Raw genomic sequence first — 27,320 nt, forward strand, 5'->3', positions numbered from 1 at the left:
TCACTCCTATATCAGCTGCTCTGCCATCGCTCACTCCACCACTGCCCTCTAGTGCAACCTCTGAAATATCTTGAGGTCCCCCCACTTAACACAGCTCTCAGTGATTTCAGCTGTTACAGGGGGAGCCTCATTGCTAGGGCAGGCTGGGCAGTCACTTTTACCAGAGACGCTGTCCCATAGCAGCTCTAATGCTTGGACCTGGTTATCAGTGATTTCAGCTGTAGGGATCCAAAACAAAAGACTCTCAACTGAATCTTAATCAGCTCTGTCATTAAACAGTGGAGCGGGGGAAGGACAAATGGTGTCTAGGACCCTTAGAGCCCAAGCCACCATGTACAGACACCTGTCCTCATTCTCTCACCTCTGCACTGGGCTTTGGCACCTCTACCCACAGCTTAGCAAATGCAGTTCATTTGAGGGAGAACCCCTCAATCAGGGTATGCCAAGCACAGATCTTCTGCCCTTTATGCACACAACAAGGATGCCAACACTTTATCACTCCTGCACCCAAAACCAAAGTGATTTGCAACCCAGCACCAGCTAAAATTGATCATTTGGGCAAAGCGGCTCCATCATGCTGCGCACCTAGGCAGAGTGGGTGTGTCCATGCAAACAAAGTCGGCTCCTGAAGTCCTCTTCCCTAACTCACCACTCGATGTCAGGGGAGAGCTCATTCAGACCCTGCTTACAGATGTTTCTGAATCGGAATATTTCATACATGAAATATTTCGAAATTTTGACTTTTCTTCATGATTTGAACAATACAAATTTAGAAATGTGAGAATTTCCCACAGAACAGAAATTCCATTTTCCAACAAACTCTGATCATTACTGAAAATTACAACTTTAAATGGCAAGATGTACAGAAGTGTGTGGTACCTACAATAATAAGTGTCCCACTTCTGTATGGCCAGCACATTTACCCAGCTGACTTTCATGAAATGATCTTTCCTCCCAATCTCACTTGGTATGAGGTCACCAAATTAAAAGATAGGGTAAAAGCTTCTTTAAATATTTTTAAAGTATTTACATCAAGAATAGATTTCTCTTTCTCAAAGCGCTGCTGTAGCTCAGCCAGGAGTTATTGGGCCAGATGCAGGAATCACTGGGGGAAATTCTCTGGCCCGGGTTATTCATAGATTCACAGATCAGAAGAGATTATTGTGATCATCTATGACAGGTTTCAGAGTAGCAGCCGTGTTAGTTTGTATTCTCAAAAAGAAAAGGAGTACTTGTGACACCTTAGAGACTAACCAATTTATTTGAGCATAAGCTTTCATGAGCTACAGCTCACTTCATCGGATGCATAAAGTGGAAAATACAGTGAGGAAGTTTTTATACCCACAGACCATGAAAAAATGGGTGTTTATCCCTTCATTTGTATCTGTACAAGTTTTTTTCATGCAGTTGATAGATTTCCACTCCATACGGCTAAATGCAGTGCCTTGCATAATGACAGGTTTCAGAGTAGCAGCCGTGATCATCTAGTACAGCATAAGCCACAGAACTTCCCCCAAATAATTCCTGGAGCAGAGCTTTAAGAAAAATAACTGATCTTGATTTACAAGATTATGTAGGAGGTGGACTGGATGGACACAATGGGCCTTTTTTACCTAAGAATTGGTGACTCTGTAAAAGTATCTGACCTCTCTGAATGCTGTAGGTTCTGCCAGACCAAACTCGCTGTTGCCATAAAATTAATGGTGGCCACATTAGTCCTACAGGGTGAATTTTATCCATGAAGCAATTTTCCACTGGGAGGTGGTATTGCATTTTATACCTGTAAATCTTCACTTCAGAAGGGTTAATGGAAGGACTGTTCCTTCTGGTTCAGATGAAGTGTATCTATTCAAATGGGGTCTTTCTTGACTTTCTCCTTTTTTCGCTTTTATCTTAAATACTATGGTAACATTACTGCAGGGATTTCATTGCATATGAGCTTTGAACAACTGTGAAGCTAGACAGCAATATTGCATTGGTTTGGGGCTAATACTGAACTCTGCTTGGCAGCTGCAGACCAGAATACAGGGACCAGTGCTGAAACTGCAGAGAAACAGTCCCAGCTTGTGAATTCAATGAAAACTCTGGTTGAAAAGGCCCAAACACCTTGGCCTCAAATATTCCTTATTAGAAATCTTTGCAATTTCTATGGGATGAACATAATGGAGCAGATTCTTCAGCAAGAGCAGTGGATTTTACCCAGAGGGATTGAGACTTCACAGGTAAGCGACTTCCAAAGGTGACAGAATTTTATGCTTAACAGAAACTGTATGAATGGTTTTCATCTCCTTTCTATGGGATGGTAAATTCAAGAACTTTGTATTCACATGAAAGCAATTTTGTACTTCCTGATAAGCAAAAAAATGTTCCCACACACGGAATTGCTAAAATATTACCTTTGTGCTTTTGAGTTTTACTTTCAAAATGATTTTGGTATTTAGATTGAGAGCTCTTTGTGGCAGAGACCATGGCTGTCCCTAGGGAGATGCAGGGCCCGGGACATAGGCGCTGAGCTTCTAATCTGCTGGGGGATGCTCCCCCTGCCCTGCCTCTTCCTGATCCCACCCCACCCCGCCCTGCCTCTTCCCACCCCTGGTCCACCTCTTCCCTGCCCAGTCCCTACCCCCTCCCCCCGGCCCCGAGCATGCTTCGCCCTTGCACCTCTCCCCTCCTTCTCAGCACCTCCTGACGCCATGGGTGAAACATCTGATCCGCGTTAGGCGCTGAGAGGGAGAGGGAGGCACTGATTGACTGGGGCCCGCCGGCGGGCAGGAGATACTGGGGAAAGGGGGAGGTTCTGAAAGGGGTTGGCCAACACTCACCTCCTTACCCTCCCCCCCCAACTGCCTGCTTCCTCACCCCCCTCCCAGCTGTCCTCCTGCCGCTCGCCTCCCCGTTCGCCTCCTCACCCTGCTCGTCCGCCCGCTTCCCACCTCACCTCTCCGCCCGCCTTCTCATGATTTTATCCAAGCGTGGGGCCCGGGGCAGTCGCCCCAATTCGCCATACCCAAGGGACGGCTCTGGCAGAGACAGTCTCTTAGTACATGTCTGTCCAGCACCTCGCACAATGGGGTGCTGATCTCAACTCCTGTGGGCAGGTCTCCGCTTAAAACTCTGTAGCGGTAGAGCTGCAGCTCTGTTGTAGCACATTAATGAGGATGCTATACGCTGACGGGAGAGCCCGTCGGTGTAGTTAATCCACCTCCCCAACAGGTGGTTCTACATCAGCAGGAGAGGCTCTCTTTCTGACATAGCGCTGTCTACATGGCGGGTTAGGTCGGCATAATTACGTCGCTATGGGGGGGTATTTTTCACACCCTGAGCAACATAGTTATACCGATCTAGGTCTATAGTGTAGTCCAGACTTTTGTATTTGTGCAGCACCCAATGCAAATGGGGCACTGATGTCAGTCGCTGTGTGTCTGGGCAATGCCTGGCACTATGGGCCCCAATCAAGACAGGGGCTTTTAGACACTGCCATAATACAAATAATAAAACAATACATAAAATGAGAATAATAATAATAAAATACATGAAAAACATTTTGATTAGCCTTCAAATGTAACTGGTGTAATAGGATTCATTAGTGACCTCTCGGTGTAGAATGATGTACCTTAATAAATAAGTACATAAATGATACATGAACAGCTTTGTTATAACAAAAGTATTTATTTCTTTAGGACATAAAAATGAGCTCCAATACACCACTGATACTTGTGACTATAGAAAAAGCAAGAAGCCACAATAAAAACACAGACTCTGAAGAAGCCAAGCAACTAACAGTGAGTGTCTGTTTTCTATTTTAATGGAACACGGTTTGGTTTGTGATTCTGTACAAGTGAAATTCACCCCTGTACAGAGAGCCAGCACAATTTATACACCAGCAGAGGATCTGCCATGTAGGATCTGAATGGGACTTAACTGGTGCCTAAAGTAGTTATAGGGAATGTGCCTTTAGGGACTGAGCTTTCCAGACAGAGTCTCAGGAGAGGTGCTGTGAATCTCTTGTTGTTATCACAGCCAGTTGGAACCAGACATAGAACAAGCTTCTATGCACTGAGCAATCACTGAACACCACACCTTGGTCTTGTGCTGAATTTCACCCTGATTATGAAACACCACAGAGATCGGTGTGACCCTCTGGAATGAAATGTGAAAAGTGGAGCCCATTAAACCCCTCTCTGTTTTATTTGTTTGTCATTTAGGCCATTATAAAGCACATGGAGAGACTCCTACAAGCATCGCTGCCATCAGAAGAATCCATAGAAAACAAATTGGAAAAGATCATGAGTGACGTGAGCAGCCAGGAAAACGCAACCTTGCTGGAAGTGGTGCTGCATACTGCTCTCACGCTGACCCTGTCCCAGAACCCACTCACCGAGCTGTTCAAATCCATCTGCTTCCAGCCCAGCGCTGTCAAGGTGAGTCAAAAGCTTTTTCTGCAAAGAGTGAGTGTATCCTTCCTCTGCTTCGGCAGCTCTGTGGCACCTTATCCTCTTGACACCACCAGCCCTAAACCTAGCACCGGCTGGGGGCTACGTCAGTCTGCAGTGTCAGTTACAGCAGCTTTTGGGTGTAGGAGGAACTTACGATCAGTCCCTAGAAATACAGATATGTTTGAAATCATCTGAAATCATGGCCATCTCACCTGCACCATACTTTGCTTTTGAGTCTCATCCCTTTCTCTTAACTCAGTCACTAACCAGAGACTGGCTTTTCTGTTCCAAGCCCCCGCCAAAGTCACTATTTGCATTTCCCCGCCTCTACAATGACGAATGCTGGGGATATGTGCATGTCAGCACCTGCCTGAGGTTCTGGGGGCTCCAGGGAAATAGTATTCATCGAATTTCAAGCCAGAAGAGACCATTATAACCATCTAGTCTGACCTCCTTATAACCCAAGCCAGAGAATCTTAAACAGTTACCCGTTTGGCGCCCTGGATTAGCTGCCTGCAGGCCTGACCATCTGTGTGTGTCTGTTTGCAATGAAACATTATATTATTGTCACCTGATAAAATTAGATTTTCTTGTTGAAATCAAATGGGAAATCACAATTTGCACAGGTCACTGGGCTAGATGCAAGAATCGCTGCATGAGATTCTCTGGCCTGTGCTATGCAGGAGGGCGGGCTGGGTGATCAGAAAGGTCCCTCCTGGTCTTAGCATCGATGACTCTTTCCCTTTGAGCTCATCTAATCAGCTTTCCAAGTTCTGGCACCAGATTCCCAGGGGACGAATACTGTCTTTATTCAGGCTGAGAAAGCCACATAGCACACAGGAATGAAAATCTGCACTTGGGACGAAAAGGGAGAATATGGCAAGAAGCTAGGTTGATGTAGCACAAACAGCTTCTTTTATTGACAAAGTGCCATAGAGGGGTGTCGCATATCAAAGGTAAGTAAGTTGTACAAGGTCGGTGGAGTAATATCTTGCATTGGACCAACTTCCGTTGGTGAACAAGACAAGTCAAAATCATGTCTCTCCCCAAGAGAAGTTGGTCCAATAAGAGATGTTATGCCACCCAGCTTGTCTCTCAAAGGGAAATAAGACACACCCCTTGTGAGAATTGATGTGGCCTAGCCAGCAGCCTGCTTTGGAGGCTGAGCACTTTGACAGGACCATTTTGCTTTATGATTCCGTACCGGTATTTTATTACTCATTCAGAGGGGCGGTGTCATCGAGGGGATTGGGCACTGGACTAAGACTCAGGTTTCCTGGTTTCTGTTCCCAGCTCTGCCACAGACTCCCTGGGTGACTTGGGCAAGTCACTGCACCTTTCTTATCCTTAGTTTCCCCTCTCACCTCTTGTCTATTTATATTGTAAGCTCATTGGGACAGGGATTGTCTCATTATGTGTCTGTGGGCACCTGGCACAACAGAGTCCCAATCTTGGTTGCTGTATGTCTGTGCAGCGCTTGGTCAATGAGTTCTGATCTTAGTCACTGGGCACCTGTGCAGCGCCTTCCCCAAACAGAACCCCAGTCTTAGTCACTTCATGTCTGTGCGATACAATGAGGTTCTGATCTTAGCCACTGTGCATTTGGGCAGTGCCAAGAACCAAACCTATATCCCCCGAATCCCCATCCAACGCTCTATCCACAAGCCCTTCATAGAATCATAGAATATCAGGGCTGGAAGGGACCTCAGGAGGTCATCTAGTCCAACCCCCTGCTCAAAGCAGGACCGATCCCCGACTAAATCATCCCAGCCAGGGCTTTGTCAAGCCTGACCTTAAAAACTTCTAGGGAAGGAGATTCCACCACCTCCCTAGGTAACGCATTCCAGTGTTTCACCACCCTCCGAGTGAAAAAGTTTTTCCTAATATCCAACCTAAATTTCCCCCACTGCAACTTGAGACCTTTACTCCTTGTTCTGTCATCTGCTACCACTAAGAACAGTCTAGAGCCATCCTCTTTGGAACCCCCTTTCCGGTAGTTGAAAGCAGCTATCAAATCCCCCCTCATTCTTCTCTTCCACAGACTAAACATCCCCAGTTCCCTCAGCCTCTCCTCATAAGTCATGTGTTCCAGTCCCCTAATCATTTTTGTTGCCCTCTGCTGGACTCTATCCAATTTTTCCACATCCTTCTTGTAGTGTGGGGCCCAAAACTGGACACAGTACTCCAGATGAGGCCTCACCAATGTCGAATAGAGGGGAACGATCACTCCCTCGATCTGCTGGCAATGCCCCTACTTATACATCCCAAAATGCCATTGGCCTTCTTGGCAACAAGGGCACACTGCTGACTCATATCCAACTTCTCGTCCACTGTAACCCCTAGGTCCTTCTCTGCAGAACTGCTGCCGAGCCATTCGGTCCCTAGTCTGTAGCTCTGCATTGGGTTCTTCCGTCCTAAGTGCAGGACTCTGCACTTGTCCTTGTTGAACCTCATCAGATTTCTTTTGGCCCAATCCTCCAATTTATCTAGGTCCCTCTGTATCCTATCCCTACCCTCCAGCATATCTACCACTCCTCCCAGTTTAGTGTCATCTGCAAACTTGCTGAGGGTGCAATCCACACCATCCTCCAGATCATTTATGAAGACATTGAACAAAACCGGCCCCAGGACCGACCCCTGGCGCACTCCACTTGATACCGGCTGCCAACTAGACATGGAGCCATTGATTACTACCCGTTGAGCCCGACAATCTACCCAGCTTTCTATCCACCTTATAGTCCATTCATCCAGCCCATACTTCTTTAACTTGCTGGCAAGAATACTGTGGGAGACCGTGTCAAAAGCTTTGCTAAAGTGAAGGAACAACACGTCCACTGCTTTCCCTTCATCCACAGAGCCAGTTATCTCGTCATAGAAGGCAATTAGATTAGTCAGGCATGACTTGTCCTTGGTGAATCCATGCTGACTGTTCCTGATCACTTTCCTCTCCTCTAAGTGCTTCAGAATTGATTCCTTGAGGACCTGCTCCATGACCTCTTTCTTCTGCTCTGTCCCAGTGCTGTAGTAAAGGTGTCCAACTGTGGTTTGTTTACCAGGGGACCTACCTTCCGACCATGCCGGGCGACCTTCTCTTTGATATGACGAATTGGAAACACAATCCTGGAGAAAAACTGTGGAGTAAGTCTCAGAAAAACTTAATATCAATATTTTCCCTGGCTGCTTTTAAATGCCTCATTATTGTAATACAAGGTATGTTTTCTAAGAGGCAGCCATTTGGCTTAACCCTAATGGTGTCTACATATGGAGATGTTCCTATGCCACCTCATTTCCAAGCCACTGCAAAACAGGGCAATGCTGCAACACAGCTGAGTCTTGCTTGACAGAAAAGTGCTGTGAGGCTGTAGGAACTGGTCTTAAATTAGAGCAAGGTTGGGGCAGGGTCTGTCAGTCTTGGCACAAGGGTTGGGTAATGGCTCGTTAAAACCAGCTATGTCCCTCCAGTCTGGTCCTGCACTGACCATTTTTCAGACTGACCAAAAATCTGGTTTAGAATGTTGTTTCACAAAGTCATTTTTTACAGAACCAGGAAGTTTGGGACCAGGTCCCCAGCTGATGTAAATGAGCTGTAGCTCCAATTCCATGGGACCAGATCCACAACTGGGGAGGATCGGTTGTCACTCCATCGGAGTCGCTGGGGCTGTGCTGATCCACCCCAGCTGAGGTTCTGGTGCGTTATCATTAGTGTTGTTTTTGTGACTGTACCAGTAGCTGATTGGTCTGATTCCCTCTCACACACAGGATGCCAATGTGGGCAGCACTGGCGCATTGAAGACGTAAGTGTCTCTTCGTAGCTATTGTTTGTTGCAGATGTATCTTCAGTCTCTTGCTGCGTCTCTGTTTCTGGAATGTACATGTAGGATTTCTCAGGACAGGACTACTTGCCACTGAGACAAGGATCCGGAGGCCAAAGCTGACTCCAAGCCTGATCTCCCTACATAGAAATATGCACTTAAATTGCACCTAAACTTTCACGTTAGGGCTGATGTAGTGTCTGGGCTTGAGAATTTCACTGCTGTGCATCCAAGCTAGTCTCCTGTGATACAAGAATTTCATATCCAAACCCGTATCTGCATGTAGCCCCTTCCTGTGGCACCCCCCCCACACTTCCACAAGAATGGTAGAGCCCCTGCATGGGAGCTGAACCTGCCTCCTCCAGAGCTAAAAGCACAGTTCTTTCCTGCCTGAGCCAAAAGACCCACCTTTCTTAGCCCAGGCTGTAGAATGCTCATCAACCTCTATGTACGGTCTGTCCATCCCTAGAGCTGGTCAGGGCACCACACTGGTAAGTGTGGGTTGCATGTGTAGATGTGTCTGTATAGACAGTTACTGAAGATAAAGAGTTCCATGGCATGGCCTATAAGAGCAAAACATGTGGTATTTGTAAAGTTAGTTGCTTTTGCCCTGAAAATGCCTTAGGCCCAGATTCACAAAGGAGTTAGGCGTTGTGACATTGCACGTCGCAACACCTAACTTTTGGTTGCAGAAGTGAGATCCATAGGAGCCCGAGTTAAGCGCCTCACTCCCTATACAATGCATGGACAGAAACAGACATGGGAATGTGACACACCAAGCTAGCATGCTAGGCAAGGAGCTGCCTAAGCCAGCCAAGGGGAGATGCTGATCAGTGGAGTAGGTGCTAAGCCCTTCCCCCCTCACAGAGGTAGGTGCCTGGTCCAGGCTGCAGGGAGGCACCAGCCTAGCTCTGCCTAGTGCTAGGGAACCCCTCCCCTAGAGTCAGGGGGCTTAGGTGCCTAAGTCGTTTCTGGGTCCACACAAAGATTGAGATTTTCACTACTGTGCATCCAAGCTAGTCCCCTGTGACACTAGAGTTTCATCATATCCAAAGCTGTACGTGTATGAAGCCTGTGTCACTCCACACAAAACAAATAGAGGAGGAGGTGGTGGTGAGAAGGAGTTTGCAGTCCAGTGATTAGAGAGGTGGGAGATCCCAGGGTCCAGTCCCCTTGTTCCAGTGACTCATTGCTTAGCCACAGCTGAACAGCGTCACCAGGAGAGATTGAGGGAGCCCCATCAGATTATCCCATAGCTCAGTGACTAGGGCACCCTCCTGAGAAGTAGGAGCCCCCAGGTCAAATCCTTTGGGCCAAGGAGACAATTAAACCTGGGCTTTTCACACCGGGGCTGAGTGCTCTAACCACTAGGCTGAAAGGTGTGAAGGAACCTTCTCCTCTGGCTAGGTTTTGAACCAGCTCCTTTTCCTGTCTTCCCCCAGTTCGTGGGTCGCTCTGGGGCTGAAGCAAGAGATCAGTATTTGGACAGCTAGCGCGGGGCAGCAGTGCACGTGCCCAGGGTTAGAAACTTCAGCACTGAGGGAACTTGTATCCTGAACACAGAGGCGCTCAGTGAGTGAAGATATCTACAGGGTTAGGTGATAGCAGAGCAGGAGTTTTGTGGCTCGCCGTGATGCCTGAAATTGGGACTTAGCCATGAAGTGTCTTGGTGGATCTGGGCCTTCCCGACTGCAGGCCTTAGTTCCCTGCACCTAATCCTCCTCCTCCCATCTAGCAACATGGTTTTAAACACTGACCGAGCTGGTTTTGCCTTGCCACTAGCAGTCATGCTCATTCAGCGTACATTTGGTGAAACCACAGCTTTATACACACAAAGGGAGCTAGGCACCCCCCACCCCAAATTTCAGTGTGTTTGGGAAGCCTGGGGGCTTGTCTACATGGCCATTTTGTGCGCAGCAAGCCAGGGTTTGACTGTACAGCACACAGTCCTGCACACTGTCACCGTGTGGACGCTGCTGCCTCTTGTGCACTAGAAGTTCTGTATCACGCTTGGACATCCTGCTGATTCAACAGCACTTTTAGCGTGTGGGAGCAGGTGCCATGCAGACAGTTGGTGCGTGTACATTCACACCCCAACCTCCCGTGCACTGAGGGGCTGTGTAGACAAGCCCTAACTCCACTAGGCTAGTCTGAGAAACATGATCCTACACACAAGACCAGTATATTGCACACTCACTGTCTTTCCTGTTCACTCTTCCGAACATTTCTGCCTCCAGTGGTTTGTGCAACGTCTGTTTTTTGCTCAGCTGCAGAGAGTGGTGCTGTCTGGCTAGCAGCTGAGCAAATCACCGTACAACTGTTGCATTGCTGGTTCTTTATAAAGTGACTAATGCTGACATTATTCCTGTGACAACAGTGCGGACGGCGCTATGTTATTATCAAGTGTCTGTGTGGCTCCGAGATCGGTGGGACTGATCACAAACCTGTGGAGGGATTTGAGGAAGTAGATATGTAAGTTTAAAATCATTGCATGTAACCTAAAAGGAATGAATGGGACTGTGTCAACTTAAACCCATATTGCTGTCTGGGTATTGTTTACTGGGGTGAACTATAGGGGAAATTTCATTGAAAGTTCAAAATTCCAATGCTTTCCCCCCACCCCAGTCTGACCCACTGGTCACTACAGTTGTGAACTGGTTAGGGTGAAACACTGAAAAAATACAAGATTTTGGGAGAAAAGTCTGATCTCTGACTGTCAAATGAGTTGTGGTTTTTTAATACAGCACGAAGGATAAAACAGAGAGAGGCTACGTGCTGGGGAGTCCGTCCTCACGGAACAAAGAGACCGAGAGGGATCTGCCTGCAGCCTCAGTCTGCATCGCCAGAGCACTGCTCCATTCTTCAATGCTACTGGGGACATTTACCGATAGACAGGTGGGAAAACAAATGCCCCCAGTAACACTTCTGTCTGTCTTCGTAACCGATCAGCATTGTATGTACCACTAACAGGCTTTAATTTGTAATGGTAACTTTGACTGAGTTATACATTGCCTTTGTGGAGGTGTCTGTACAATTAAGAGGGGAAATGCTTCCTCAGAGCTAAGCTATGGAAATACTTTGCCTTCTAGTCCATTTTGGAGCTAATGAAAGTGAAGCCCCAGGACTCAGAAAAGTTCTTTTTGGACCACCTTGAAAAAGACATCCAGTTCCTAGCAGAGTCACTAAGTGGAATCATAGACGATGCAATGATGACAGTCCACCTATTCCTCAGATGCATCCTCGACAGCACAGCAGGTAAAGAAACGCCTCGTTTTAGGGGCTGTTTTTTTGTTGTTGTTGGGTTTGTTTTTTGTTGCTGCTGCTGAAGTTATGACAAAATGTACAGTGAATTTGAGCAAGGGGCATTTTAACACAGCTAAATGCAGGGTTACACATCTAGGAACAAAGAGCCTAGGTCAGACTTACCAGGTGGTGGTCTGTACCCTGGAAAACTGGAGGATTGGTTCAAAAGAAATCTGATGAGGTTCAAAAGGACAAGTGCAGAGTCCTGCACTTAGGATGGAAGAAACCCATGCACCGCTACAGGCTGGGGACCGACTGGCTAAGCAGCAGTTCTGCAGAAAAGGACCTGGGGATTACAGTGGACGAGAAGCTGGATATGAGTCAACAGTGTGCCCTTGTTGCCAAGAAGACTAACGGCATATTGAGGGGCATTAGTAGAAGCATTGCCAGCAGACTGAGGGAAGTGATTATTCCCTTCTGTTTGGCACTGGTGAGGCCACATCAGGAATATTGCGGGCACCCCACTGCAGAAAGGAGGTGGACACACTGGAAAGAGTCAAGTTGAGGGCAACAAAAATGATCAGGGAGCTGGCGCACAGGACTTACGAGGAGAGGCTGAGGGAACTTGGCTTATTTAGTCTGCAAAAGAGAAGAGTGAGGGGGGATTTGAGAGCAGTCTTCAACTACCTGAAGGGGGTTCCAAAGAGGATGGAGCTCGGCTGTTCTCAGTGGTGGCAAACGACAGAACAAGGAGTGATGGTCTCAAATTGCAGAGGGGGAGGTCTAGGTTGGACATTAGGAAACACTATTTCACTAGGAGGGTGGTGAAGCACTGGAATGGGTTACCTAGGGAGGTGGTGGAATCTCCATCCTTGGAGGTTTTTAAGGTCAGGCTTGACAAAGCCCTGGCTGGGATGATTTAGTTGGGGTTGGTCCTGCTTTGAGCAGGGGGTTGGACTAGATAACCTCCTGAGGTCTCTTCCAACCCTAATCTTCTATGGTTCTATGACTTTGAAAAGAACATAGGGTCATGGTGGAAACCAACTGAACATGAGCTCCCAGTGCAGTGCTGCTGCTAAGGGAATTAATGCAACCACTGGATATATAAAAGTAGCAGAAGGGAGATGGCATTACCTCTGTACACAGCACTGGTGAGACAGTTGCTGGAGACTGTCTCCAGTTCTGATGTCCACACCTCAAACAGGATCTTGCAAGTTGGTTAAGGATTCTGAGAAGAGCTATAAGAACAATCTGAGGTCTGGAAAACCTGCCTCATAGTGAGAGACTGAAGAAGTTCAATCTATTTAGTTTATCCAAGAGAAAGTTATGAGGTGACATGAGCCTGGTCTAAAAGTGCCTTCACAGGGAAGGAGATTTCTAAAAGTAGATGACTCTTTAATCTGGAAAAATAAACAAGATCAAATACCTGGAAACGGAAGTGAGACAAATTCAGCCTAAAATTAGGTTCAAAATGTTTGAGAGAGGAGAATGTACCATCGGGACAGCTCATGTAGGGATGAGGTGGATTCCCCAGCACTTGGAGTCTTGACATTAAGATATGATATCTCTTTCTAAAAGATCTGCTATAGTTCAGACAGAGGTGATGGGCATGGTGTAGAAATCACTGGGTGAGGTTCTATGGCCAGTGTTATGCAGAAGGTCAGACAAGATTATCATAACGCTCTCTCCCAGCCTTATAACCTATGAACCTATTAATAAACTGATTTTTAACTGGCTAACATTTGAAGGTGCTCCTATATCTTATGACTCAGGAATCCAGTTCTCTGGTAACATTGTAATTCATTTCACTATTATGAGTAACAATATTTACTGCAACTGCTGTACTTTAGATCTGCTCGTTATTTTATGTTAAATGATGTTACAGCTGATGTGTAAGTGTATATTTCTTACAGACACAAACATGACCATTAAAGTTATGCATGAAAAAGCAGACAGAGTACAGTGGGAAAGCTGCTTCAAAGCCGTAACTCAGTCATTCTTCCAGGTATGTGAGAACCAGTTTTCTATACATGGTAAATATCACAAATATAACCAATTGTTTACTCAGGATAAGAGATTAAGCCAGGAAAAGCCCACCTGAGGCTTCCATGCCACTATCTGAAACCAGAAGTCACACACAACGTTTCTAAAATGCCATTGTTTTGCCTCTTGGTTCTCAGATGCCACAGTGATGGGCACGTTATAAGAACCTGAATAGAACAACATAGACTATATTAAGCCTGGCTAATTTTTCCAATGCAGAAACTTGTCCATTGTGTTCAGCATACTAGAGAGGAAAACCCTGTGTGTTTGAGTGTCTATGAACCTGGTATTAAACGGCCTGCCACTCTGCATTTCCAAGAGTTCTGTTGGCATTTATTTATTTATTTTATTTTTCCATTTGGGCCTATTGCCCTTAACTGAAATCAGGGCCCCATTGTGTCAGGTGCTGCACGCACACACAACCTAGAAATGCAGTCCCATTGTGCCAAGCACTGCACAGACAGACGCACACACGCAAACGCAGCCCCATTGTGCCAGGCACTACACAGACACGTGCAGGGCCCCATGGTGCCGGGCGCTGCACACAGATACCCTCAGAACCCAGTTGTGCTGGGTGCTGCTAACGCAGACCCACAGAACCTTGTTGTGCCGGGCATTGCACAGACACTCAGTAACCAAGGTCAAAGACCGGTCATTCTGGGTGCTGTGCAGACACACAGTGAAAGACAGTCCCTGGCCCAAAGAGCTCATAGTCAGGGCCAAATATAGAGGCTGGCAACCCAGGCAACAACCACCTGGGCTGCCGGTCATGGGTGAGCGCCAGGCTTAGGATGCTGTTTTTGTTAGCAAATTTATCATCTCATATGAGAGGGATAAATCATGCATGCAAATCGTGCTACAAATGCAATACAGAAGATATTCAAATGTTTAACAAATTGCAGGGAGAGAGGTACCAAAGATGCTCCTCACCTAAGGCCCCATTTGGTCTAGGGCCATCTATGCTCACAGTGTAAATAGACAAGGGCAGGGTTATTGTCCCCTTTTTACAGATGAGAAATGGAGACACACAGTCACGAAATAGCTTCTCTGAGATCGCACGGAGTCGGCGGCAGAGCCAAGAACTGACCCAGATCTCTAGTCTGGTGCCTTAAACCTGCGCCAGCCCAGGCTGCCTCTCAGACCAACTAGAAGAGCCAGGCCCCTTTATAACAAGACTCGATTGCTAACTGACATCTCACTTCCACAGGTGCTGGAGCAGAAACTTGCTTCTGCAAAGCAGCAGATCGTAGAGGAGGGAGCTCACAGTTCAAATGTTCTCCTGAAAGTAGCCTATGGCCAGTCCCCGCCTTTCAGCCACCTGCCGAGCTTTGGGCTGATCAACATGCCCTGCATGTGGAGATTTGAACAGAGGATGACACTCCAACGACTGACCCATCTGGTGCAACAAGAAAATGGAGCAGACCAGTTCCCTGTGCTCCTGGAACTACTGTCCAAGGTGCTCTGGGATGATTTGAACTAATGTGTACACACAAACAAACAGCACACACACACACACACACACGCAGATGTGAATACATTGTAACCCCTTTTCAGCCCAGTAGGCCAGTCAAAGTTTGGGGCCTTGTGGATGTTCTGGTTGGAAGTAGAAATTGATGGAGCCTGGTATTTTCTTAACTATAGTTTTGTTTATTTACAAGGAATGTACAAAGTCTTGTGTCTCTGAACACAGGGGGAATCAACTAGCAGGAAACAGCTTTTGTTGCACCCAGCACCAAGAGCAATCTTAGAGCCTGCACCTGACCTCTTCCCAAGTTTCTGCCAGAGTCAGCCACTGAGCTTTCAGCTGCTCCCTCCTTGTGGCAGTCTCTCCCTCTCAGTCTGATCTTGTCTGACCTCTGTTTCTGTGGGCTTGAATACGCTTAAATTGCTAGAGAGGCAGAGCTGCGCCGCTGTAGCACTTCAGTATAGATGATACCTATGCCAGTGGGAGGGACTCTCCCACTAGCGTAGCTCATCCATCTCCCCAAAACGCAGTAGCTAGGTTGGTGGAAGAATTCTTCCATTTCGTAGCACTGTCTACACAGGGCCTTAGGTCAGCTTAACTTACTTCAGTACAGCTGTGCCACTGTAAGGTCTCTAGTGTAGACAGAGCCTTAGAGTAATAGGAACATTAGGGCTAGAAGGGAGCTCATAGATTCCAAGGCCAGAAGGGACCATTATGATCATCTAGTCTGACCTCCCACATAACACAGGCCAGAGAACTGCCCCAAAATAATTCCTAGAGCAGAGCTTTTAGAAGAACATCCAGTCTTGATTTTAAAATGGTCAGTTTTGAAGAATGCACCATGACCCATGGTAAATTGTTCCAGTGGTTAATTTTCTCACTGTTAAAAATATGCTCCTGCGTCATTGTGTCCAGTCCCATGCTATTATTCATCATAGAAACCCCTTCGTAGCTTATTAAGCTCTATCTTAAAAACAGTTAGGGTGTTGGGCCCCTTCTCACTGGGAGGCTATTCCCTCCTCTGCTGGTTTCCAGACTACATTTATTCCTGACAAGTTTATCCCCATTTGTTCTTGTGCCAACATTGTCCTTCAGCTCTTCTCCCTCCCTGGCGTTCGCCCCCCTGAACTCATTGTTCCTCCATAATGAAGCGATATTCCAGGTTAAAGAAAAATCTAATATTTATCAATTTTGAGACCAGAAGGGGCTGTTACAATTGTCTATAGTCTGGCTTCCTGTGTAACCCAGACCAGAGACCCTCACCCAGCGTTTTCTGGGTGACCTAGAATGGATATTTTAGAAAGAGACTGAAGTCTTGATTTAAAGATAGGAGATAATTATACTAGGTTTCCCATCATGTCTGTATTTAAACATAAATGTACAAGTTTAAATTATGCCCATAAAGCCAGATTCTGAGGTGATGTGTAAGATTTACTCCCTTACTCTCATTTGGACTCTCCTAAGTCAACTCACACTCACTGATCAATGTGTAAAGGAGTCATGTGACAATGGCTGATTTCTTCAAACACTGAACAAGACACTTTATTAGAATAAAGAAAACCATAGTTCGCCTAAAACCCAGTGTCTCGCTATAATCCTAAAGTTCTTTGCCCAGACTAGGAAAAAAAACTAATTAATTAATATGTGTTAGCTAACTTTAAAACAAAAAGCATAATTTTTGCCTACTTTAAACTCCTCCCCTTCTACCAGGCTTCCTGCTACACATGTAAAAAATAGTACAGCTAACCTCACAAGGGGGTTAATTTACATCATTGTTTATGCTACGCCTCTTAATCTGGCCCAAAGAAACAAGGCAGGTGTGATCTACTGCTTCCATTCCAGTCAGGCAGCTTCATTTTACTGCAACACATGCCTATGGACAATTTGAGTTTGCTTTACAACGGGTGTGCTAGCAATTGCCAGTGTGATATGCAAGGGAGTTGGGTTAGCAGGCCCTTTGTATAGCTTTCCTAGGGTCTAATAAAGACCTGCAGGGATAAAATAGGTTACTATTAAGTCCACAGAGGTTCAGGGCCAGATGGACCGGTCCCCGCTGGCTGCTTTGCACTGCTCCAATGATGCAAAGCAGCCAGACACTCACATAACCATGATGTTTTCAGGAACATCAAAACCACACGACGCCCTTCCCCATAACATCTTTCCTCTCCCACTGAACACAGACATCACGATAAAGAGGTGGCTACTTTTCTCTTACAGCACCAGCACATCCAACATGTGCAGCACCTGCCCGAAATTCTCGCTCTGCAGCGCTCTCTGATCCACTTTTTCCAAAACGGCGATATCCATGAAGGTGAAAGGCTTTCTGTGAGAAAGTTCTTGGAATGGGACGACCTCTCAGGTACACGTCATACTTCTAGGATTATGGTACCAAATCTAACCTTGATGCAGCGGTATTGGAGTCAGTGGGGCCAGATCTCCAGCTGATGTGAATTGCTTCAGTCTCCAATGGAGTCGATAGGGCCAGATCTCCAGCTGGTACCAGATGTGCACTCCATCAGAGCCAGATGGGCACTGGCCCTACTCACCTGTGGATCCCTCAGTGCTTCGGGGATTTTCTTGCAGCCAGATCCACCAGCTTTAGGGCAGCTTTGCACTGTGGGGACAACCCCCAGCAGTCTTAGCGCTCCCAAGAGTCAGTACGACCCTATTTCCTGAGTAGCAATAAAGAACTTCATGGCTGAGCTACATGTGGTCTCTATACAGGGGATAATACTGACATGCCTGGGGCTTGAGCCAGATACTGCAGAGACCAAGGGAAAAACTCCCTTTTACTGCAGTGGGCTTTGGATCAGGCCCGTGGACAAAGAACACCTGCAGATCTGCAATTGTGTGCAAATTGTAAACATCAGTCAAACAAGCCAATGAGTGCAATTAATCAAAATGGTTCAGTGACTGAGGAGCCTAAGAGACATTGGCTTTCAATAAGACTGAGGCCCAGGTCCACACTACAGACATTTGACAGCATAGCCAGGTTGGTCAGGGTGTGATGAGGTGCAATTTGTGACTGACAGAGCTTCATGGCAAAAGCTCCTAGTACAGAGACGTAACCCTTCTGCCAGATGGAGCCAGCAGCAACCAGGGCTGGGTTCAATATCTAGGGGTTCCTTTCCATTGATACAACACAGAACTGGCTAGAGTCCCCATTCACTAACCTGGGAAAATTACACACCACACCTGGGCGCCTCCGAGAGGCAGTATTTCCCCACTCACAAGCATAGAGTCCGAGTGTAGAAAAGAAACTTTTACTAAAAGGAGGGAAGTAACTCGGCATTAATTTGGGAAAACACCGCAAACATGGTTCATAAACATAAACCATGAGTAAAAGACCCACCCCTAAGTTGGTTGGGTCTACTGAGGTCCTTTTCCTCTCAGGTTCTTAAGTCCAGCCACAAAAAAAGTCCCTTTCACATGCCCAACCCTTCTCTGCACTCCACTCACAGTTGCTGTCCTTGGTCAGTGCTGACCCAGAGTTCAGAGATGCATCTGCAGAGTTCACCTCCCACCCTGTGTGTGGGGGGTAAAGAGGCATTATTCGCTTCTTCGCTCTGCTGGCCATTCACCAGCCACCTGCTCACCGTGCCCCTCCACCAGCCATTCTGCTGGCTGCTTGTCATGCCTCTTTGCCACTGCCCTGCTGGCCACTCACCACGCCTCTCCACCACTGCCTTGCTGGCTGCTCACTCACCAGCTAACTGTCAGTCACCTTCTGCCTCTCTGCTGTGACCTCTGCACATCAGTCTCTCAGTTGTTTTCAGCTCTTTTGCAGGCTGGACAGAAACATTGCCCCAACTCAAGTGATTTCAGCTCTCAGTGATTTTAGCTCTTAGCAGGCAGGGCAGAAACACAGTTCCACAACTGGTCTCTGTTCTGATTGAGCACTTAAAATAACAAAAGGGGCTCCTAATGAAGCCTAGTTAGCTATATTCTTTGAACAGCAGGGAAGAACAGGTTAAGTCAGTCTAGAGAGAACGGGGGCGGGGGGGTGGAGGGAGTTTGTGCAGACTCCTGACCAGCACACCTGTCCCACCGCCTCTTATTTTCCCAGGGATTTGCCAGTCAAGCCCCTGGCTCAACAAGGTCCTCTCCACTATGGGTGACCCCCGCATTTGGAACAGGTTAAGCACAGTCCTACTTCCCTGTATTCTCACAATAATCACAACATTGATAACAGCATTTCACTACCCCTGCATTCAGTACTAATGTGATCTGTGACTCCACACCAGCCAAGTTGATTACAATGAGCAAAACACCACTCCATCTGCTGAATATCTAAGCATACCTAAACAAAGCAGGAGCAAACTGTATTTACATAACCACCCCTAGAGTCTCTCTCCCCCTCCCAGCTAGCTGTCAGGGAAGCATTATCATAGAATCATAGAATATCAGGGTTGGAAGGGACCTCAGGAGGTCATCTAGTCCAACCCCCTGCTCAAAGCAGGACCAATCCCAGAGTTCAGAGATGCATTCATTCAGACCCTGCTTACATCCATAGTTAGACCAGCTGAACTGTGTTTTTGTTGGGACAGCTTATTTTGCTCGGGGAGGTGGGAATAAGCTATACTGGCAAAAGTGCAGTTTTGCCACTGTACACTGCGTCCACACTAGGAGCGCTTTCCTGGAACAGGATACTGGTATAGCCAGACAGGCAAAGTGCTCCTAACATAGACTCCTAACGTAACCTGACTTGTAAGCTGGCTTCTGAGAATGCCTGCTGGGTTAGGCTTCTGCAGATGAGATAGGAAGGGTGATGTCTAGTTCATAGAATGATAGAAATGTAGGGCTGGAAGGGACCTTGAGAGCTCGTCAAGTCCAGGATCAAGTAAACCTATATTAACCCCGACAGGTGTTTGTCCAGCATGTTCTTAAAAAACAAAAAACAAACAAAAAAAACCCCAATAATGGGGATTTTACAACCTCCCTTAGAAGCTTATTCCAGAGCTTAATGACCCTTCTTAATATGTTACCTAAATCTCCCTTGCTGCAGATTAAACCCATTACTTCTTGTCCTGTCTTCACGGAGAACACTTGATCCCTGTCCTCTTTATAACAGCCCCTAACATATCTGGAGACTGTTATTGGGTCCCCCCCTTCAGTCTTCTTTTCTCATGTCTAAACATGCCCAGGTTTTTTTAACCTTTTCTCATAGGTCAGGTTTTCTAAACCTTTTATCATTTCTGTTCCTCTCCTCTGGACACTCTCCAGTTTGTCCACCTCTTCACCCAGAAGTGGACATAGTACTCCAGCTGAGGCCTCCGCAGTGCTGAGTGGAGTGGTTACCTCCCATGAATCCTGCTGGGGCTTAAGTGGCATCATGATTTGATGGCTGTGTACATGCTGCCTAGCAGAAATTTGGGAACCACAGAGACTTTACTAGTGGGAATTTAAGCAACTGCAGAGTTAAGTAGCAGCTGAGTGATTTTAAATATCTAAATTTTGGCCTCAGGTGCATAAAGTGGCAATAAGGTGTCCAATTCCCTTTGTGGCTCTAGCCCTCGGTGCCTAAATCTCTTGAAAATCAGTCTTAGGCTCCCAAGAAATTTAGACGCTTTTCAAAATTTTACTTCACATATGTAGGTAAATCTTCTTTAATGTTGCAAGGCATGTTAAAATTTTAATTAGTTCTTTTTTCTATAAGAAATATTTTTGCAAGAGGGAAACGGGTATCTTTCCTGGAAAACATCTGTTGATAAATGCCATCTTCCCTTCCAACTTTAGATGATCAGCGTTTTGCTTTTGAAAGAGCAATGCAGACTATTCAGAAAGTGTGGAGCAATGTAAGATCAACTCCCAGAATCTCAGGTATTTTGACTTCCATGGTGTTTTACTTTCCTTTCTAAGTATTTTTCTATCACGCAACAAACGATTCAGTTGTGAAGCTGAGTACAAGTCCACTCCAGAGTAATTACCGAGTATTCCCTGATACACAAAGTATCCAAAGTAACCCCTATCCTGCAAACATCCTTAACATACTCTGAGTCGTTCCACTGACTTCGCTGGGGCTACTCCCAATGTCTAAAGCTCAACATGGACATAAATCTTTGCAGGGTTGACGAGGAAGGGAGCTGCTTATTAGTAGGGCAATGATAATCAGATCACTCTGTTATGTAGGCTAACTGAGCATTATGTGGAAATTGCTAGCGAGAACTGGGGGTGACTTAGAAAAAAATAAGTTTTGCAAGTTTTTCACAACTTTTTTTTTTTTAAAACAAAACACTTTCTGGGGGTTTTTTGGTTGAATTTTATTTATTTAGATTTCATTTGAAATTTTGACAAAAGGTGTGTAAAATGTGGAGAATTATTTTGTGGAAAATGTCCCCCCCCCCCCTTAGTTCTACCCTTGTCATTTGATATCCTGGTTCCTGTGATTCCATACACGCTGTGTGAAAGATTCTCTGCTTTATTACAGAAATCAATATCCCTAAAGACCTGTGGTGTAAGGAGATCAACGCTGATACTGCCATCCTGGACTTCATGCCAACCACTCCATCCATAACTTCCATTGTTACGAGGTTCTTAATACAGCTCCAGAACAGCTGCATTGACACCGCTGCTCAACTCACTAAGGAAAAGCAAAGGTATCTTTCAATCCTCGCCCCTAGAGGTGAACCACTCTGACTAGGTAACTTTAGTTACCCATAAATCAACAATTCAGCTTAAAACATAGATCCTGAGTTTCCTCTCACTTCAGATGGTATAAAACAGGCATAGCTCCACTGATGTCAATGGTTTTACTCCTGATGTACAGCCATATACGCGAGGAGGGCCAGGCCAGACTTCTCCAAGAAGAAAACATGACTCTTATGACCTCGTGCAATGCGGTAGTTAGGTTGAGACCATCTCAAGGCCTGGTCTGCTCAGGTGGGGTGTAAAGTTGATTTAGTTTGTTCAGGGAGATACTTTGAATAAGCTTGAATTATATCTAATGCCTGAAGGACTGATCAACTGCACTGCAATTTAGGAAGTTCAGTGATCCTCATTTATTTTAGTGTCCCAGACACTGGAACTAGGGGTGTTGGGGATGCGGCAGCACCCCTGGCTTGAAGTGGTTTCTATCATATACAGGATTTACAGTTGTTGGTTTTATTAATGGTTTTCAGCACTCAGCACCCTGGTCCCAGACTTATCTTAGGGTAGGTGAGATTAGAATCCGACCCTGATCCCACTGCAGTCAGGAGGTGACTCAGGATTGATCCCAGAGGAGCTGAGATCAGAATCCAGTTTTGACCCCACGGTAATCAAGGGATGACTCCAAATTAGCCCAGGGTAACTTCTCATGTTACCATAAGGAAGGACTGGGGAGCACAGCAAGATGCTTATGATCTCAGCAGGGAGGTGCCTTTTTAAAGCTAACCTGGGAGTGCCACAGACATTTAGTGGCATATAACCCAGAGCGTGATCCCAGCTGTACCAGTATGAAGATGTTGACAGCAGTGTAGTTTCCCATAAATTTAGGGGAATAAATGGTGGTGTAAGCATCTTTATACCGGTACAACTGCACCTGGCTAGGGGTCGAACCAATGTAACTATTTAGCTAAAAAAAAAAAAAAGAAAAATCACACATACCCCAAAATAGTTACATTAGTAGAAGATCTGTCTCTAGAGGAGACTAGCTGAACCCATACAAGTCAGCTGCAAACGGATATAAGAGCATCCACACAAGGGTTTGCACCAGTGCAAATACATGGATTTTAAACTGATTTCAGCTCAACTGGTGCACTTGATCTTAGCCAAAAGGCCAAGAAGCACTTGATTTCAGTTCAACTGATGCAACCACTGTGTATAGAGCTTAATCCTGTTCCTATTGAATTCAAAAGCAAAACTCCCATTGGCGTTAATGGGGCAGGTTCAAACTCTTAGGGCCACATTTACAAAGGTGTTTAGGTACCTGAAAATGCAAAGAGGCATCTCATGGGATTTTCTAAATTGCCAAGGCAGGTTAGGCTCCAAACTCTCATTGTTTTCAATGGCTGAAATGGGAGGTAGAACAGGCTAGTGGACAGAGTGCAACACGAAAACGCAGAAGAACTGGCTAATCCTGGCTTTGGTAGCTGATGCTGGGCAAATCAATTTTGCTTTCACTGTGTCTCAGTTTTCTCATCTGTAAAATGGGGATAATGATACTTTGCTCTTTGAGAGGCAAGACCTAGAAGTTATTACTTATTATCTGCATCTGTAGGTACCCAAAGACCTTTGTAAAGCTGATCTTTGACCTTTGGTCCTTTAGCTCACACAGCAAAGGTACTCAGTGCTTGAGATTGCAGAGTCTTTCCTTGATTTTCCCTTGTTGTCTCCTCTCAGTGGATAGGGACCCAGCCCGTTCTGATTTCCTGTTGCTGTGTTGCCAACTCTCACTGTTCTACAGCTTTCCTATCAGTTCTGTCAGTTTCTGGCCTTGGTGGCAGTGGGGAAAAGACTAGAAACATGGTCCCCAAGCCTACCAACTACAGAAAGTGAATAGAAAGGACTCAGAACATAATATTCTTTAAATCTTAAGCCAGCTGCATGATTTGGAGCCCAGCGGTGGGGCTGGCCAAGCTGATGGGGTGTTGTGCTGTCAGGGTAAACATCACAATGATTCATATTCATTTAAAGACAGAAGGGACTCTTAGATCATCCAGTCTGAGCTCCATCCAGGCCATTAGTGTCACCCGGTTACCCAAGTTCTAAGCCCAATAACTTGTGTTTGGCTAAAGTATCTTCCAAAAAGGCATCCAATCTGGATTGGAAGCCATCAAGGGATGGAGAATCCACCACTTCCCTTGGCAGTTTGCTCCAAGGGCTAATCACCTTCACTGTCAACATTTGATGCCATATTTCCAGTTTGAATTTATCAGGCTTCAGCTTCCAGCCATTGGTTTTTGTTCACCGCTAGATTAAAGAGTCCTTTAGTACCCATAATTTTCAATGTGTTCAGATTTTTAGAGAGGACCAAGGGCTTCTTTCATTCAGCAAGTGACACAGCCAGCCAGCACTGCTTCTGCATGTGAAACTTCAACCTAGCAGCGCATCGTTGAGAGCAGCTTTAGGCTCTTCCTCCACTGACTTCTGTGGCACTGTTATGCTGATGTGACTGAGCATAGTGTTTCGCTCACTGTCAGCAGCTCTGCCAAGAATGAAAAAGAATATGAGTCTGCCCCCCAGAAATCACAAGATTCCTCAAACGTCACAAGATTTTTTAAGTTTCAGAGTAGCAGCCATGTTAGTCTGTATCCGCAAAAAAACAGGAGTACTTGTGGCACCTTAGAGACTAACAAATTTATTAGAGCATAAGCTTTCATGGGCTACAGCCCACTTCATCAGATGCATAGAATGGAACATATAGTAAGAAGATATATATACATACAGAGAACAGGAAAAGGTGGAAGTTGCCCTACCAATTCTAAGAGGCTAATTAATTAAGATGAGCTATTATCAGCAGGAGAAAAAAAACTTTTGTAGTGATAATCAGGATGGCTCATTTCAGGCAATTGACAAGAAGGTGTAAGGATACTTAACATAAGGAAATAGATTCAATTTGTGTAATGGCTCAGCCATTCCCAGTCTCTATTCAAGCCTAAGTTAATGGTATCTAGTTTGCATATTAATTCAAGTTCAGCAGTTTCTCATTGGAGTCTGTTTTTGAAGCTTTTCTGTTGCAAAATTGCTACCTTTAAGTCTGTTACCGAGTGACCAGAGAGGTTGAAGTGTTCTCCTACTGGTTTTTGAATATTATCATTCCTGATGTCAGATTTGTGTCCATTTATTCTTTTGCATAGAGACTGTCCAGTTTAGCCAATATACATGGCAGAGGGGCATTGCCGCCACACGATGGCATATATCACATTGGTAGATGTGCAGGTGAATGAGCCCCTGATGGCGTGGCTGATGTGATTAGGTCCTATGATGAGGTCACTTGAATAGATATGTGAACAGAGTTGGCATCGGGCTTTGTTGCAAGGATGGGTTCCTGGGTTAGTGTTTTTGTTCTGTGGTGTGTGGTTGCTGGTATTTGCTTCAGGTTGGGGAGCTGTCTGTAAGCGAGGACTGGTCTGTCTCCCAAGATCTGAGAGAGTGAGGGATCATCTTTCAGGATAGGTTGTAGATCTTTGATGATGAGCTGGAGAGGTTTTAGTTGGGAGCTGTAGGTGACGGCTAGTGGCGTTCTGTTATTTCCTTTGTTGGGCCTGTCCTGTAGTAGGTGACTTCTAGGTACTCTTCTGGCTCTGTCAATCTGTTTTTTCACTTCAGCAGGTGGGTACTGTAGTTTTAAGAATGCTTGATAGAGATCTTGTAGGTGTTTGTCTCCGTCTGAGGGGTTGGAGCAAATGTGGTTGTATCTTAGAGCTTGGCTGTAGACAATGGACTGTGTGGTGTGTCCTGGATGAAAGCTGGAGGCATGTAGGTAAGTATAGTGGTCAGTAGGTTTCCGGTATAGGGTGGTGTTTATGTGACCATCGCTTATTAGCACAGTAGTGTCCAGGAAATGGACCGCTTGTGTGGATTGGTCCAGGCTGAGGCTGATGATGGGAGGGAAATTGTTGAAATCATGGTGACAACAAGGAGTCTGGTGGCACCTTAAAGGCTAACAGATTTATTTGGGCATAAACTTGTGGGTAAAAACTGCACTTCTTCAGAAAGCTTATGCTCAAATAAATCTGTTAGTCTTTAAGGTGCCACCGGACTTCATGTTAGTCTGAATCCACAAAAACAACAAGGCTACCCCCTGATACTTGAAATCATGGTGGAATTCCTCAGGGGCTTCTTTCCCAGGGGTCCAGATGATGAATACTTTTAAAAATATTGTTATGCTCAAAGGTGCCATCAAGTGGGTCTTTGATCTACAGTTACTCACAGACTTCCTTAAAGCTGATGAGTTTGCAAAGCACCTTTATTTCTGGCTAACTGAAAGGAGTGATTAACTACCCCTGTATATAATGATAGATGGAAACAGTAGAAGCCACTGCCCAGGGCACTAGGCCACATGGTAAGGCCAATCAGAAAGTAAGCCATGTGATTTCCCTGAAATTAACTGCAAATGTAAAGAGCTAGTGGATTGTTTGGCAAACTGTGTGTATGTGTGAGAAGCAGAAAGATGGGAGGAAAAAGCCAGCAGAAAATGAGAGAAGCAGTGGTGAGCACGGCCCAGAGACAGAGTTCTTCCAGACTTGGAAATGGTGAGCCAAAGACCTGCCTCCTGCTTGTGTGTTTCTACTGTGTTCAGGAACCAGGACTTCATGTGCATTCTGTAAATAAACAGGGTTTCACCAAAGAAATACCTGACCCGTCATCCATTTCTCCTCCTAATGGAAACAATCCCACAAGCCCCTAACTGCTAGCTAACTACTTGGACCAAAGGATCAAAAATAATAAAGGTGTAGGTGTTTTTATTTGCCTCCCAGGGTCAAGATTTCAAGCTTTTCTTGGTAGTTACAATGGTGGCAAATTTACTTCTTTTTTAAATGCAAGCTGCATTTCTCCTGTGATCACATGACTCCAGTAGCTGGAACCCCTAATGTCACGAGACTCCCAAGAGTTGGAAGCCCAGCGATGGGCTAAACGGCCCATCTAAGATGGAACAAGCTCTGATTTCTTTGTCAGTAAAGAAGACAACCCCTCATGTTGTTCTGCCCTATTCTCCAGGTCTGTTTCAGCGGAAGAAGTGAAGCACGCCTCTGTGTTAAGTGTTACCGAGAGCGACTTGATCACCATGGCGCTGTCAAACTTCCAGTATGTGCTAGAGGAAGATGGAACCAAGACCACCCACTATAATTTTCTGACTCTGCAGAGGCAAGTGATTCACCGATTCATCAGCGGGAAGCCCGTCGTGAAAGCCCAGGTGAGTTCAGGATGAAATCATGGAGGTGGTGCTTTGCCATAGACTTCAGTGCAGCCAGGATTTTACTCTCAGTGCTTGCTGCTCTGCCGCCTGGCACCTGTGTGGAGTTATTCACACCTGAACAAAATGAGTGTAAACCACAAACAAATTAAAATGCATAGGTGGAAATGGTGATGGGAGGTGAAAGACCTGATCCACTCTGGCCTTACTCCAGCTTTATACGTTTTGAGATTCAGTGACTTCAGTGGGGTTACACTGGTATAAATTGGGAATAAATGCATTGGCAAATCAGCTCCACTGTGTTTAGACTTATTTTAAAATTTTCAAAAGAGCCTAAGTGACTTAGGAGAAGAGCTGGTTTGGGAATTTGTTGATACAATTTTGTTCTTGGAAAATGCCAATTTATCAAAACCGAAACTTCCCGTGGGAACATGCTGATTTTGACAAATTGTTCACTTTAAAAAAAATGGAAAATTTGGAGAAAT

At 45.7% G+C, this 27,320-nt stretch overlaps 1 protein-coding gene across 1 annotated transcript in view; it reads left to right on the forward strand.

Annotated features, from left to right (window-relative positions):
• The window catches only part of LOC140913638 (E3 ubiquitin-protein ligase rnf213-alpha-like), a 174,755-nt gene that overhangs the window by 134,714 nt on the left and 12,721 nt on the right, over positions 1 to 27,320 (forward strand). Inside the window, exons 51-64 of the mRNA XM_073350368.1 lie at positions 2,011 to 2,222; positions 3,681 to 3,782; positions 4,206 to 4,421; positions 7,493 to 7,574; positions 8,196 to 8,230; positions 10,626 to 10,720; positions 10,993 to 11,143; positions 11,338 to 11,503; positions 13,405 to 13,496; positions 14,742 to 14,990; positions 17,217 to 17,358; positions 20,736 to 20,819; positions 21,427 to 21,595; positions 26,640 to 26,835. Coding sequence (XP_073206469.1) covers positions 2,011 to 2,222; positions 3,681 to 3,782; positions 4,206 to 4,421; positions 7,493 to 7,574; positions 8,196 to 8,230; positions 10,626 to 10,720; positions 10,993 to 11,143; positions 11,338 to 11,503; positions 13,405 to 13,496; positions 14,742 to 14,990; positions 17,217 to 17,358; positions 20,736 to 20,819; positions 21,427 to 21,595; positions 26,640 to 26,835 — 1,991 coding nt within the window. The remainder of the gene's footprint in view (positions 1 to 2,010; positions 2,223 to 3,680; positions 3,783 to 4,205; positions 4,422 to 7,492; positions 7,575 to 8,195; positions 8,231 to 10,625; positions 10,721 to 10,992; positions 11,144 to 11,337; positions 11,504 to 13,404; positions 13,497 to 14,741; positions 14,991 to 17,216; positions 17,359 to 20,735; positions 20,820 to 21,426; positions 21,596 to 26,639; positions 26,836 to 27,320) is intronic.

The sequence above is a fragment of the Lepidochelys kempii genome, chromosome 6 (assembly GCF_965140265.1).
Source record: "Lepidochelys kempii isolate rLepKem1 chromosome 6, rLepKem1.hap2, whole genome shotgun sequence".
In the NCBI taxonomy this organism is placed as follows: domain Eukaryota; kingdom Metazoa; phylum Chordata; order Testudines; family Cheloniidae; genus Lepidochelys; species Lepidochelys kempii.